Source organism: Peromyscus californicus, unplaced genomic scaffold (genome assembly GCF_007827085.1).
Source record: "Peromyscus californicus insignis strain IS unplaced genomic scaffold, ASM782708v3 Scaffold_3__1_contigs__length_106647218, whole genome shotgun sequence".
Lineage (NCBI taxonomy): Eukaryota > Metazoa > Chordata > Mammalia > Rodentia > Cricetidae > Peromyscus > Peromyscus californicus.
The window spans coordinates 21,408,040-21,421,923 of NW_026294551.1; the positions used below are offsets into that span (position 1 = coordinate 21,408,040).

General features: G+C 48.5%; 1 protein-coding gene across 1 annotated transcript; it reads left to right on the forward strand.

Annotated features, from left to right (window-relative positions):
* The first annotated feature begins 1,567 nt into the window (after positions 1 to 1,567).
* Positions 1,568 to 11,259, forward strand: Aarsd1 (alanyl-tRNA synthetase domain containing 1). The gene is made up of 12 exons (XM_052756280.1): positions 1,568 to 1,699; positions 1,813 to 1,944; positions 3,664 to 3,823; positions 5,990 to 6,047; positions 7,107 to 7,263; positions 7,359 to 7,475; positions 7,630 to 7,760; positions 8,060 to 8,126; positions 8,275 to 8,366; positions 8,783 to 8,837; positions 9,601 to 9,695; positions 10,909 to 11,259. The coding sequence occupies exons 1-12, from the start codon at positions 1,661 to 1,663 to the stop codon at positions 11,042 to 11,044; spliced, it is 1,239 nt and encodes a 412-aa protein (XP_052612240.1). The 5' UTR covers positions 1,568 to 1,660; the 3' UTR covers positions 11,045 to 11,259.
* The last annotated feature ends 2,625 nt before the right edge of the window (positions 11,260 to 13,884 follow it).

Below are 13,884 nucleotides of genomic sequence, written 5' to 3' on the forward strand. Positions count from 1 at the left end.
AGAAGCTCGTTTTTTTTTTGGTTTTTCGGGACAGGGTTTCTCTGTAGCTTTGGAACCTGTCCTGGATCTCGCTCTGTAGACCAGGCTGGTCTCAAACTCACAGAGATCCGCCTGCCTCTGCCTCCCGAGTGCTGGTATTACAGGCGTGTGCCACCACCGCCCGGCTGAGAAGCTCTTTCTTAAGGGTACCTCTTCAGCCTAGATCTTCCTCCTAGTCTCTCCAGTGTAGTCCTTCATCAGCTAGACGGGATGGAGGGGATGGCTGCTGGCACTTCTGACTTCCCACTGATTTGACTTAGAATCTGTGCTTGAGGTGCTGGTTGTTTTTGCACACATGTTTATATGTGGTAAAGCAAAGGCCAAAGAAGAAAAAGATGACAATAAATCCTAGGAGGGATGCCGTCTCTCCTTCTTATGCGTTCCCTCCCTGTGGAAAGCTGCTTTCTCCAGAGATTCTGGCCCCCTTTGCAGTGGAACGCTGTTGCTGGACAGGCTTGTATTCAAGCCAGGGGATTTCATCCCACCCAGATAGACACCGGTCACCCCTAGACCCTTAGCTTCCTGTATATCTCTGTGGTTAAGAGTGTGTAGTGTATTTTTTAGAGGACAGGAGTTTGGTTCTCAGCACCTATATCAGGTGGGGCACAGCGACCTGTAACTTGGTACACATACACATAAATAAAAATAAAGCCGGGCGGTGGTGGCGCACGCCTTTAATCCCAGCACTTGGGAGGCAGAGACAGGCGGATCTCTGTGAGTTCGAGGCCAGCCTGGACTACCAAGTGAGTTCCAGGAAAGGCGCAAAGCTACACAGAGAAACCCTGTCTCGAAAAAACCAAAAAAAAAATAAATAAATAAAATAACTTTAAAGTCCAAATGATCATAAATCGTAGGTTCCTGAGGTTTGTGGGTTAAACTTCTTCCCTCTAGTTAAAAAGTTACATGACTCAGGAGGCAGAGGCAGGTGGATCTTTGTGAGTTCGAGGCCAGCCTGGTCTACAGAGCGAGATCCAGGAAAAGGCGCAAAGCTACACAGAGAAACCCTGTCTCAAAACACCAAAAAAAAAAAAAAAAAAAAAAAAAAAAAAAAAAAAAAAAAAAGTTACATGATGAAATACTATGGATTTTTGTTTGTTTATTTATTTATTGGATGTGCATTGGTCTTATGCCATGGGTGTTGGGTCTCCTGGAACTGGAATTACAGTTGTGAGCTGTCATGTGGGTGCTGGGAATTGAACCCGGGTCCTCTGAAAGAGCAGTCAATGCTCTTAACCACTGAGCAATCTCTCCAGCCCCTGGATGTTGGTTTTAAATAAAATATTAACATATAATGCCTTGTCTATTTCTGTCCAGCCCCTCTTTATTTCCACCTCCATGTACCGGGCCTCTGCAGTCCAAATTACACGGCCCCAAGAGCTAGCTGAAGAACGTCTCAGATCGAGTTGTGAATTTTGTTTTGTAGTCTCTCAGTCTTAAAACGGTAACAAAACACCACAGAACACCCGCAATTAGCAGTTTCAGGAAATTTGTTCAAACCACACCTCTTCCTTTACGCGTTTACGTTCGCGCAGAAACGCTTAAGAAACTTTGTCCCAGTTCGGTTTCCGTCCTCCGCCCGGCTTTTCTGCGCGCGCTGGTCTCCAGGGCCTGGGAGACCGCGATGGCGTTCCTGTGTCAGCGCGATAGCTATGCACGGGAGGTGCGGCCTGGTGGGAGGGGGTCCTGGGGCCGAGGGTGCCACCCGGAGGGAGGGCGCGGGCAGGCTCCAGTCTCGGCGTGAGAGGGCTCACACTCGCCTCCCTCTCTGCCCAGTTCACCACCACCGTGGTCTCCTGCAGCCCCGCCGAGTTGCAGACGGACGCGAGCGGCGGCAAGAAAGAAGTGCTGAGCGGTTTCCAAGTGGTTCTGGAAGACACGCTGCTTTTCCCCGAGGGCGGGGGCCAGGTACCCGGAGCAGCCTCAGCCCGACCCCCTCCCAGGGGCCCCCACGTTCCCATTCGCCCCTGCAGAAAACACGCTCGCCCTTTCTCAGCCTCAATAAACCCGACTGTTAGTTCATTGCATTATTCATTCAGCAAATGCTTATGTAGTTATGACACGTGCAGTGTGTCATATTCCAGACGCTGAAGATAAAGGGTGAGCAAGACAGTGCCTCTAAGTACGTGGTGTGCTTATTGCAGACAGCCCTGTATGTCAGCTATAAGTAATAATAACGTCACTAGGAATAAAGCTGGGTAAAGGGAAAGAGAGTGGTGGGGTGCTCTCCTCTGTGGAGATCATTCTAGACTACTCGGTACAGATGTCTGTGAACAGAAGGGGTGAGCCACTGCACCTGTCTAGTGTTTCTGGGGCAAGAGAAAGATTTTAGGCAGACAGAGTAACTGTGCAAAGGCCCTGAGATGGAAATTAACACCAAGTGCCTTACAGGGACTGAGAAAGCTGCCTCGGAGAGAGCTCAGGAGAGGGGGATGGCCTTACAGAGCCCGATGGAGAGCCTGACTCCAGTGTGCAAAAAGAAGAGAGTGACACCATAAGTGGGCATTGTGAGAGAGGTTTCACTAGCCAGGTGGATAGCATAAACAGGGGTAGTGAAGCCTGACAGAATCGGGTAAATCTGACTGTAAATAAAATAAATAATGCACTGGTGCTTGAGCTTGTGGTACATGTGGAAGACAAGCTTTGACCAGGTGATTGAGGCTAGTTCAGAGGGCCTTGGAGGGTGTATCAAGGTATATGGACTCCATTCAGGAAGCCAGTGAGCTGTGGAGGATCTGAGGCAAAGAAGTGGTTCAAGAGGATTCAGTAGAGGGGTGAGGGGAAAGCGTTTGTTAATCAGTCACTTATTTTCCCACATGGCTACGTCCTGAGCTGCTAAAGAGAAACCCTTGACCCTCAAGTGTCTGTAGAGTGTCTCTTCTTTTTATTATTTTTAAAACTACATTTATTCATTTTATTTTTATTTGTGTGTGTGTGTGTGTGTGTGTGTGTGTGTGTGTATGTGTATGTGTGTGTATGTGAAAGAGAGAGGACTTGTGGGAGCTGGTTTTCTCCTCCTACCCAGGTGCCAGGGATCGGGGAACTCAGGTATTCAGGCTTGGTAGCATCTTATCAGCCCTGAAACCTTCATATTACGCACTTCCTTCAGTTTTCCTAGGTTCCCCAAAACTATTAGGTCTCTTTAGATTTAGTTTCTGAGGCATGATTCCCACTGCGTTATTTGCTTGGCACAGTGCCTTATAAGCAGCTGGCACTTGCTACTTTTCTAAATGATGAATGTTGTTGTATCTAATTCTGGCATTGGTGCTGAAGAACGAGGGGTTAAAGGCTGGAACCCTCAGGCACTTTAGAGACTATTTAAGATAATCTAAGGTGACAACAATTAGGATTAAGGCTCTGGGTTTTACTAAAATCTTCACTACTGTGCTTGCTTCTTTTTGTTTTAATTCTGCTATTCTGCCCTAAAGAACAACATATATAGGTGTTTAAAAGGAAGACAGGAAATCCTGTCATAGAACAAAGTGGGCCCGCCTCACTTGACATTGTTTCCTCTTCCCCTAGGAAACTCAGGATCTGGGTTTGTCTCTCTGAGAGCTTCCCCTTAGGGTGTCGTTGCATCTTGGTAGGGTGAGACCTGCCCTAGTGTTGATTACTTTTTTCCCCCAGCCTGATGACCGTGGTACCATCAACGACATCTCTGTGCTGAGAGTGACCCGTCGTGGGGCCCAGGCCGATCATTTCACACAGACACCTCTGTCCCCTGGGAGCCAGGTCCAGGTCCGGGTGGACTGGGAGCGGAGGTTTGACCACATGCAGCAACATTCAGGTAAGGGCCACAGGATGGGGAAATATAGGGAGATGAACTGTGAATAGCAGTGTCATAATGATGGAAGTGGAGTTTCAATCCTCTAGGAGTTAGCCTTTTTTTTTTTTTTTTTTTTTTTTAAAGATTTATTTATTTATTATGTATACAGCATGTATGACCGCAGGTCAGAAGAGGGCGCCAGATCTCATTATAGATGGTTGTGAGCCACCATGTGGTTGCTGGGAATTGAACTCAGGACCTCTGGAAGAGCAGTTAGTGCTCTTAACCTCTGAGCCACCTCTCCAGCCCGGAGTTAGCCTTTTAAGGGATGGATATTCTTAGAGTCAGCTTTGATTCAGGTAGTATATGACAGGTGTTGTGAAAATAACATGAATATTAAAGTTCTAGAAGAACTATTGGCCTTTTTGTCTCCTTTTTTTGGGGGGGGGGGGCGGTTTCAATACAGGATTTCTCTGTGTAACAGTTCTGGCTGTCCTGGAACTTGTTTGTAGACCAGGCTGGCCTTGAACTCACAGAGATCCATCTGCCTCTGCCTCCTGAGTGCTGGGATTATAGGTGTGTGCCATCATTGTCCGGCTTTTTCTCTGTTTTAAAAATACTTTTTCTTTATTTATCATTATGCCTGTGGAGGTCAGAGGACAGCTTGTGGGAATCAGTTCTCTCCTTTGATCTCAGTTTGTTAGGCAATACCTTACTTATTGAGCCATCTCGCCAGCCCTTACTTGGTTTTTGGGGGGACAAAGTTTTCCTACGTAGCCTTGGTTAGCCTGAAACTCAGTATGTAGATCAAACTGACCTCCTGCCTCCTAAATACTGGATCACAGGCGTGAGCCACCGTGCCCACTCAGTTACTGCTGGTTAGGAATGTTCCCACATGTCTCTATCTGGATGTCTTGTAGGTTTTCAAATTCATAATGTCCCAAAATGAAAGGGAAAGGCCATCATCTTCTACTTGGGCTTACATTAATATACTGTTGGTCATCAACATATCCTCAGTCATTCACATCATTCCAGATGCCTCTTTGCAGATAATGGGTCAGTCACTAAGTGTTTTGATTTCTCCTCAATTATCTTTCTACTTCCGTTCACCGCAGTCTTCCTAGTCCCAGCCCTCACCATCTTCCCTGTGACCCTCTGGCTGATTTCCTCACATCCGGTCTTGCTCCTTGACCCTCTGTGCCTGTACAACAGCCCAGACAGCCTTCCTTCCCTCGCAGTAAGGATTAAATCCGGGGCCTAATGCCATAGAGCAATCTTTTATTTTCTTGCAGTGCTGAAGATTGAACCCAGGACCCTGCGTGTGCTAGTCACACCCTCTGTCACACCCTCTGTCCCGAGCCTCAGAGCAATCTTTTAAAAAGAGAAACTCAGATCATCTCACTCCCTTGCTCTTAAAAATCTTCCTGTAGTCCTGTATGGAAAGCCATTCTCCTTACCAAGGCCTCCAGCCCTGGTGGGACTGTTCCTGCATGGGCTCCAACCTCACTGGGCCTCTCCACAGCTTGCTTGGAACATGTTGCTGGCACAGATCATTCTTTCCTGCTCAGGGCTTTGACTCTTTGTTCCTTAGGTCTTCCTGGTTAATTCTTCCTCTTCCTTTTCTTACTGTCTTCCACCCTCTCATCAGTCAGGAGCACAGCTGCATCTCTGACCTGGAGCCCTGTGCTCTGCGTGTGGTAGGTGTTCAGTACACATTGTCAAGTGAGTGAATGACACACACCAGAACTTCAGCTCACATCCCACCTCCGCGGAGCTGCTTTGCCTTGGCCAATTATTGTGAAATAGCACTGTAAAGCTGCTGGGAGAATTCTCATGGTGATCTCTCTCTCTCTCCCTCTCCCTCTCCCTCTCTCTCTCCCTCCCTCTCTCTCTCTCTCCCTCTCTCCCTCTCCCTCCCTCCCTCCTTCCCTCCCTCCCTCTCCCCTGCCACTTCTCTCCTTTTCAGAGAGAGAAGAGGGAGGGAGAAATTCAGAGACATTGACTTAGGGCCTTACACTTGCTAGGCAAGCACTCTGCCACTGAGCTAGACCCCCCAGCCCCTGTGGTGATTTTTCAGAAAGTATCTAAATGCCTGGCAGCCCTTGAGTGAGGATTTCTGAGATTACGCTGTCATGGGGATGTGTGACTGGGCTTCTCAATTTGCTCCTGTCTCTTGCTCTTGCTCAGGGCAACATCTCATCACAGCAGTAGCTGACCATCTCTTTGGGCTGAAGACAACATCATGGTGAGTAGCGCGCACACATAGGATGTGATAGGTCCTGATAGGTCCCTGACTCCCACCTCTGTTCCCAGTGATGGATTAGGAAAATAAAAGGGCAGTGTTCACAGTTGCTTGTCTTTTCTTCTTCTTCTTTTTTTTTTTTTTTTTTTTTTTTTTTCCGAGACAGGGTTTCTCTGTGTAGCTTTGCGCCTCTCCTGGATCTCGCTCTGTAGACCAGGCTGGCCTCGAACTCACAAAGATCCGCCTGCCTCTGCCTCCTGAGTGCTGGGATTAAAGCCGTGCGCTACCACCACCCGCTATCTTTTCTTCTTGAAGACTGGGTCATGGGAAGACCTTGTGTTTCTTAGGAGCAACTTAAAAGCAGGGACATCTGCCTTGGCTTGGTAAAGAACATAGACTTCTGAGGCTAGAGCTAAATGTGTGGTCCTGCCACTGTATGACTTTGGTCATGCTTCTTACTGTGCTTCATTTGTAAACTGGGAATGGCAGTCCCTACCTATGAGATATTTTGGTGTGGATTCAATACATTTTTTTTAAAAGATTTATTTATTTATTATGTATGCAGCATGTATGACTGCAGGCCAGAAGAGGGCACCAGATCTCGTTATAGATGGTTGTGAGCCACCATGTGGTTGCAGGACCTCTGGAAGAGCAGTCAGTGCTCTTAACCTCTGAGCCATCTCTCCAGCCCTCAATAAAATTATATATATATTTAAAGATATATATATCTTAATTATTTTTATTTATATATATATTAGAGATATATATAAATAAAAATATATATATATTTAAAGATAGAGTCTTTCTATATAGCCCCGGCTGGCTTTGTAGTTTGAGGCTGGCCTGAAATTCACAGCAGTTAGCTTCCTGAGTGTGGGACTAGAGGCCTGGCCCCACCCCTGCTGTTAGGAACATGAACTCATGTGTACCGGAAGGCAATCTTAAGGTCCAGATCCTTGCTCCATCTCCCAGGCACTAGGATTACAGGCAAGCTCCTCCAGGCTCAGTGTGAACATTCCTCACGCACTTTGAGCATGCGTGCCCTGCTGCTTTTTCTGGCAGGGAGCTGGGGAGACTTCGGAGTGTGATTGAGTTGGACAGCCCTTCTGTGACTGCTGAGCAGGTGGCTGCCATTGAACAAAGCGTCAATCAGAAAATCAGAGATCGGCTGCCTGTGAGTGTGCGGGAGTTGAGCCTGGATGACCCCGAGGTGGAGCAGGTGAGAAGAGAGCGAGGCACCCACTTCCACAGAGTGGCTCTCCAAGGGCTCCTCATCAAATTTCAGACAGCCCCATTCCCTTCCCTCTGTTCCAGGTGAGGGGCCGGGGTCTGCCAGATGATCATGCTGGGCCCATTCGAGTTGTTACCATCGAGGGTGTCGATTCCAACATGTGCTGTGGGACCCACGTGAGCAACCTCAGTGACCTGCAGGTAAGTGTGGAAGGCTGTGGTGTGTGTGAGCACAGGTTATTGGGGAGCAGGGGTGTGGGAGTGGTGGAGGGTCTGATCTCTCTCGCCTTCATGTCCTCAGACCCACTGTGGTGTGTGTGTGCGTGTGTGCGTGTGTGCTACCCTGTTTGTGCAGGTCATTAAGATTCTGGGCACGGAGAAAGGGAAGAAGAACAAAAGCAACTTGGTATTTCTGGCTGGGAACCGGGTACTGAAGTGGATGGAGCGAAGTCATGGGAGTGAGAAAGCCCTGACCGCACTCCTCAAGTACGCCCTGCTCCTACCCCCGCTCCCAAGGCCTGCACCCCTGGGACTTAGCATTCCACCTCCCAGGTGGACAGAATGGTTACTGCTCTGGAGGGTAAAGTGCTTTGAACAGTAGCTCAGACCTATACAGAATGCTTTATTCCTTGCTATCCTCTCTCCCAGGTGCTTACGGGACCCTTTGAATGTTCCCATCTTGTGGAAGGCACCCCAGCAAGGAGGGTTCATTGATTTACGCCCCCCCCCCCAATTCTGGAAGCAACTGGGCAGTTGGCCAGTCTCCATTAACTGTTGTCTTGTAGGTGTGGAGCAGAGGATCACGTGGAAGCAGTGAAAAAGCTCCAGAATGCCACCAAGCTCCTGCAGAAGGTGATTCTGTGGGGGTGGGGGTGGACAGGGCCTGGGCTCTGCCTCTTGCCTGGGATTGTGTGGATTATCAACAGGGCCACACAGGAGGAGAGATAATGGTTCCCTCTGTTATCTTTTCCACCTGTCTGAGTTCTCACATCCGTTTCAGAACAACCTGAATCTCCTCAGAGACCTGGCTGTGCACACTGCTCACAGCCTCAGGAGCAGCCCGGACTGGGGAGGTGTGGTTACACTACATAGGTGAGAAACTGGGGGCTGGAGACAAGGCAGAGGGATGAGAGGGGCTGGGGGCTCAGCCTCTCCCAAGAGTGCAGTGCACAATGGGATGTGGGTTGCTAAGTGATGCTCCAGGCTGAGTAGACCACAGGAGATGAGTTACTGGACTTGCTGGATTTGATGTTAGCATCTTCACTGTAACTACATAGGCTCACTAGCTCCTCTACTGGCCTCTCTCACTGTCTAACAGATCTCCCAGCATCCTGGAGATCATTTGTGTATAAACTGCTGAGGCTGAGGGCATCTTCTCTATGCTGAGGGGTCTGGGACTTCGTGTGATCAAATGGGAAGCAATGAGATCATCAAGTGGAGGAGCCAGGCCTCCTTCGGTTCACAGCACCGCTTCATCCTGGGCCTTACATCTGTGTCCTTTGTCATAGGAAAGAGGGCGATTCTGAGTTCATGAATATCATCGCCAACGAGATTGGGTCAGAGGTAAGAGGAACAGGAGAGTCAGAGTGGAGCTGCAGAGGCCCTGGGAGGTATGACTTGAGGGAGTTAGCTTAGCCAGAGTCCCTTCAGGTTAACGCACGAAGAGCTGGAAAAAATTTCATCCAGATTATTTTTCCTAGCATTAGCCATGATCCAAGCCCTGTTGTTACAGAAGCTCAAAAGCCACCTCAATCTGTGTGCTGAGAGAATGTCTCAGGCCTCACTTGCCTTTCTTCATCCTTATTTTAAACCCTTTATGGAATACCTCCCTGGGGCTCAAGCCTCAAGTCTCTGTAATTCCGCTCTCTGCACAGCGCTGATTCTCAGTGAGCCATGTTCTACCCTGAGAGACATGTGTCTGTCAGCATTTATAATTCAGAGTGATAAATGCTGGAGGCAGAACCCATTACCTAAAGGGGACGAGAGGCTTCAGGGCTAGGCCACAAAGCCGCTTAGAGGTGTTCAGGTAGCCAGGAGCAGAGTGGCTGGCAGCAGCAGCAATGGCAGATAGGGTGTCTGGTTCAGCACGATAGGAAGGATGGTGGCAGTGAGACCATGGAAGGTATCTTCCACTCAGCACAGTCGGCAACCTCCTGGCCATTCTTATAAAGCTTGGTGGGCCAGCATGCCAGAGTGGAAGGCTATGTCATCAGTCATCAGCACCATCTCTGGTTTGAGGGAGCTGCCTGTTCTTGACTCGACTCAGGAAAGTATGGGACTTAGGGGAGCTGACCCCTGTGTGCTCATCTCTTGTCTTCCCTCCTAGGAGACCCTCCTCTTCTTAACTGTGGGGGATGAGAAAGGTGCTGGGCTCTTCTTACTAGCAGGACCAGCAGAGGCTGTGGAGACCCTGGGGCCCAGGTAATGTGATATAGGGCTCCTGTGCGGTGGGGAATTTGTGTACTTCTTACATACTGGGGCAGCCCTGTTCTGGTTAGCAGGGCATCACGTCTGCGATCACCTCAGTTCACAGGCGTGTGAGGCAGACTGCGCAGCTGTGGTCTGACACAGCATTCCTAGTTTGACGGATTAGGGATCCGTACATTGTGCATTGGAGGTCTCACGGTTGAAGTGGGAGAATAAGACTCAGACACGGGGAGTTTGTTTGTTTGTTTATTTTAAAGAAAATTGGTCCCTAGAGCTAGGTGTTATGTGACACAATTCCTGGGGACCTAGAAACCTCACCCCTGATTGGGATCCAACGACAGTAAGGATACCACCGAAGTCTCACTTGAGAACCAGTGAGTTTTACTGGGGCCACTTACAGGAGCAGAAATGACTCAAAGACAGCTGTGTCATTGAAGGCCACCCCAGCATGGGGGACAGCTCACAAAACTGCCTGCCTCTGCCTCCTGAGTCCTGGGATTAAAGGTGTGCGCCCCCCCAGCCGGGCGGTGGTGGCGCACGCCTTTAATCCCAGCACTCGGGAGGCAGAGCCAGGCGGATCTCTGTGAGTTCGAGGCCAGCCTGGGCTAACAAGTGAGTTCCAGGAAAAGGCGCAAAGCTACACAGAGAAACCCTGTCTCGAAAAACCAAAAAAAAAAAAAAAAAAAAAAAGGTGTGCGCCCCCATGCCTGGCTTCTTTTCTTGTTTGAAATCCCCTCCAGAGGTATATGACTCCTGTTCTTTTGGGCATTGGGAGTTTTCAGTCATTCTGGGTTCTCTGGATATGTATGTGTTCCTTGGAAACATCAAAGGAAAGCATAGCTATTTATAATGGAGATTCCTAGCAGGCGGCCACGTGTGGTCTGGAGTCTGGTTTGGCTTGTGCTCTGTCCCTCCCTCCTCCCCTCCCTCTCTTTCTTTTTGGACGAGGTTTTACCCTGCAGCAGCCTTGGCTAGTTTCAAACTCTTGATCCTTCTGTCTCCACCGCCCAAGCACATATCAATACATCCAGATTTTTTATTTTTTTGATAGTCTCTGGAGCTGGCCTCAAACTTGCATCAGTCTCCTGCATCAGCCTTCTGATTCCTAGAAATCACCCGGTCTCCTTTCTTTGGGTCCTGGGGACTGACTGCCCTTGGTTTTTGACTTTTCACAAACCATCTCCTTAACTGTTTCTCCATTCTCTAGGGTGGCTGAAGTCTTGGAAGGCAAAGGAGCTGGGAAGAAAGGCCGCTTCCAGGGCAAGGCCACCAAGCTGAGCCGACGGGCAGAGGTGCAGGCGCTTCTGCAGGACTATGCCAGCACACAGAGTGCCGAGGAGTGAGCCCAGGACACCAGGCCCCGTGACCACAGCAGTCCTTCAGACAGTAAAATAGCGGGACTCAAAATGATGGTGTACTGTCATTTATGCTTGTGTGCAGAACTTGCACAGTGCATTCCAGTGTGCTTTTGTGATTAACACCTGTGTGAACAGTTTCTATCTTGACTCCTTTTAGGTATATCCCCATGAGTGGACATTAAATTAATGAACTGTCCTAATTAAGGCTCTGCTGAAAGCTTCTTGCTGGGATAGTTGCTATGGCTGCTGCGAGACTCGCCCCAGGCTTAGCCTCATCCAAATCTCCTTGCTTTATTTTGTCTTTGTTTTTTGAGAAAGTCTTTCAGTGTCACCCAGACTGGCCTCCTCACAATCCTAAGTGCTGAAATTATGGGCATAGGCTACCAGGTTTCAGGCCTGGGTTGTGTGTGTGCGCACACATGTGTGTGGTCACAGTAATTGTCTTCAAAGTACTATCTACCTCTTAACTTTTTTTAATTAGTTAATTTATTATCGCAAGAGCATCTCTTTTGGCCTGGAACTCAACAAGTGGGCTGTGCTGGTCAGTGAGTCCCGAGGATCCTTCTGACTGTATCCCCCAGCACTGGGATTACCAGCATACACCACCACACCTGCCTGACTTTTTTCTGAGACAGGGTTTCTGTCTAGCCTTGACTGTCCTGGAACTCACTGTGTAGACCAGGCTGGCCTCAAACTCACAGAGATGCCAACCATGCTCAGTCTAACTTGTTTAACTGGAGGGGTCTGGGGATCAAGTCAAGTCCTCAAGTCTGTAGGACAGCTGCTCTGTCAGCTGAACTATTTCTCCGGCCCTGCAGACCCCTCTGTATTTGTGTGTGTGTGTGTGTGTGTGTGTGTGTGTGTGTGTGTGTGTGTGTGTGTGTGTGTGTATGTATGTATGTATGTGTATGTACACATCAGAAAACTTGGAGGAGTCTCTTGTTTTTCCCATTTTATTGTTTACTCCAGCTATCTGGCCCCCTAGCTTCCTGGCGATTCTCCTTTCTGCCTCCCATCTCACCTAGGATTGTTGAGATTACAGATGCTTGCTGCTGTGTCCTGCCTCTATACAATTTTTAAAGCGTGTTTACTTTGGGTGTGCATGCCAAGTGTGTGGAGGGCAGAGAACAACTTGTGTGAATCAGTTCTTTCTACCGTGTTTGTTCTGGGGATTGAACCGAGGTTGACAGTCTTAGAGCCCAGTACCTTTCCCTACGGGGCCATCTTGCCAACCCCACATCCAGCTTTTCATGTGGGCCTCAGGGATCTGAAGTCAGATTACCAGACTTGCACAGCAGCCCTTTCACCATCTCTCCAGTCCTGTGGACCGCTATCAAGGGTCACGTGAGTGCTCTGGTCCCGTCGCTTCATTCAAACTTGGGCTCACTTCCGAACAAGCCATAAACCCTCCTTGCTGGGCAACTTTGGACCTCTGGCTTACCGCTGAGGCGCTGCCTGGCCTCCAATTTCTTGACCTGAACTTGGGGACATGAGCACAGTGTCCTGAGAGAGAAGGAGCTTTTTTAAATAACTCAGGAAGCGGCATAAACACTGGGGCAAATTACGTGAAAACAGTAATTGGTTGTGTGAAGCAGGATGAATAAGCAGTTTGAACTGGCGACATTACTGAAGCCTGTCAGTCCAATGTCTGAGGTCGAGAACCATGTGTGCTCAGGGAAGGGACGGACTGTCTGATAAGGTTCACCAGAAAGCATAACAGAATAGGTTTATTTGTTGGAGAATTTTAGAGGGGCCTGAGGAGATGGCTCAGCTGTTCAGAGTGCTTGCTGCTTTTCTGGAGGTCTGTAGTTTGGTTCCTAGCATCCATATTGGGCAGCTCACAACCACCTGGAACTTCAGCTCCAGGGGATTTGATACCCTTTCTGGCCTCCTCAGACAGCTGCACACATGTACCATACACATAAAAATAAACTTAAAAGTATTTATTATGGGCGGGAGAGATAGCTCATCGGTTAAGAGCACTGGCTGCTCTTCTAGAGGACCCAAGTTCAATTCCCAGCACCCACCTGGCAGCTCATGTAGTTACCTGTAACCATAGTCCAAGGGATCTAACTCCCTGTTCTGGCCTTTTTGGTCACCAGACAGCATGTTATGCAAGACACACATCCAGACAAAACACCCGTACCAATAACATCTTAACAGTTTAAAAGGGGTGCTGGCTGCTCATCCAGAGGGTTCAATTCCCAGTACCCACACTGTAACTCCAGTTCCAGGGGATCTGACACCCTCATACAGATATACGTGCAGGCAAAACATTAATGCACATAAAATAAAAACATTTAAAAGTGGAAGAGCTATAATATCTACACATAGAGATCAGAGTCTCTGGAGTATAGCTATGGTGCTATGGTGCACCCTTACAGCAGGATTTGTCTTGGAGTGTAGGTTAGTGTGAAAAATGAAAGACAGTTGTATCATGAATTTTTTTTAATTATTTATTTATTTATATTTTATGTGTGTTGGTGTTTTGCTTGCATGCATGTCTGTGTGAGGGTGTCAGATCCTCTGGAACAGGAGTTACAGACAGTTGTGAGCTGCTATGTGGGTGCTGGGAATTGAACCTGGGTCCTCTGGGAGAGCAGTGAGTGCTCTTAACCGCTGAGCCATCTCTCCAGCCCATAGCATGAATCTTAAAGGTACTTATTAATAAAATCAAACCTGAGGACAGTTGTTGGGATGAATGCTGGAAGACCAGAGAAGCAAAACAAGCCACAGCTACCTCACCTCTACAGTTCCTGTTTCCTCAGACTGGAAACCTCTGAGTCCTCATCCAGAATGAATCTCAGCTGAACTGCTGCTCCAAA

What these genes read in the sequence shown, in the direction of transcription:
- Aarsd1 (XM_052756280.1), top strand. Translation starts at nt 1,661, where the DNA reads ATGGCGTTCCTGTGTCAGCGCGATAGCTATGCACGGGAG. An exon ending in CCACATGCAGCAACATTCAG is followed by an intron (nt 3,824 to 5,989) that starts GTAAGGGCCACA and finishes GCTCTTGCTCAG; the next exon opens with GGCAACATCTCATCACAGCA. An exon ending in ATGACCCCGAGGTGGAGCAG is followed by an intron (nt 7,264 to 7,358) that starts GTGAGAAGAGAG and finishes CCTCTGTTCCAG; the next exon opens with GTGAGGGGCCGGGGTCTGCC.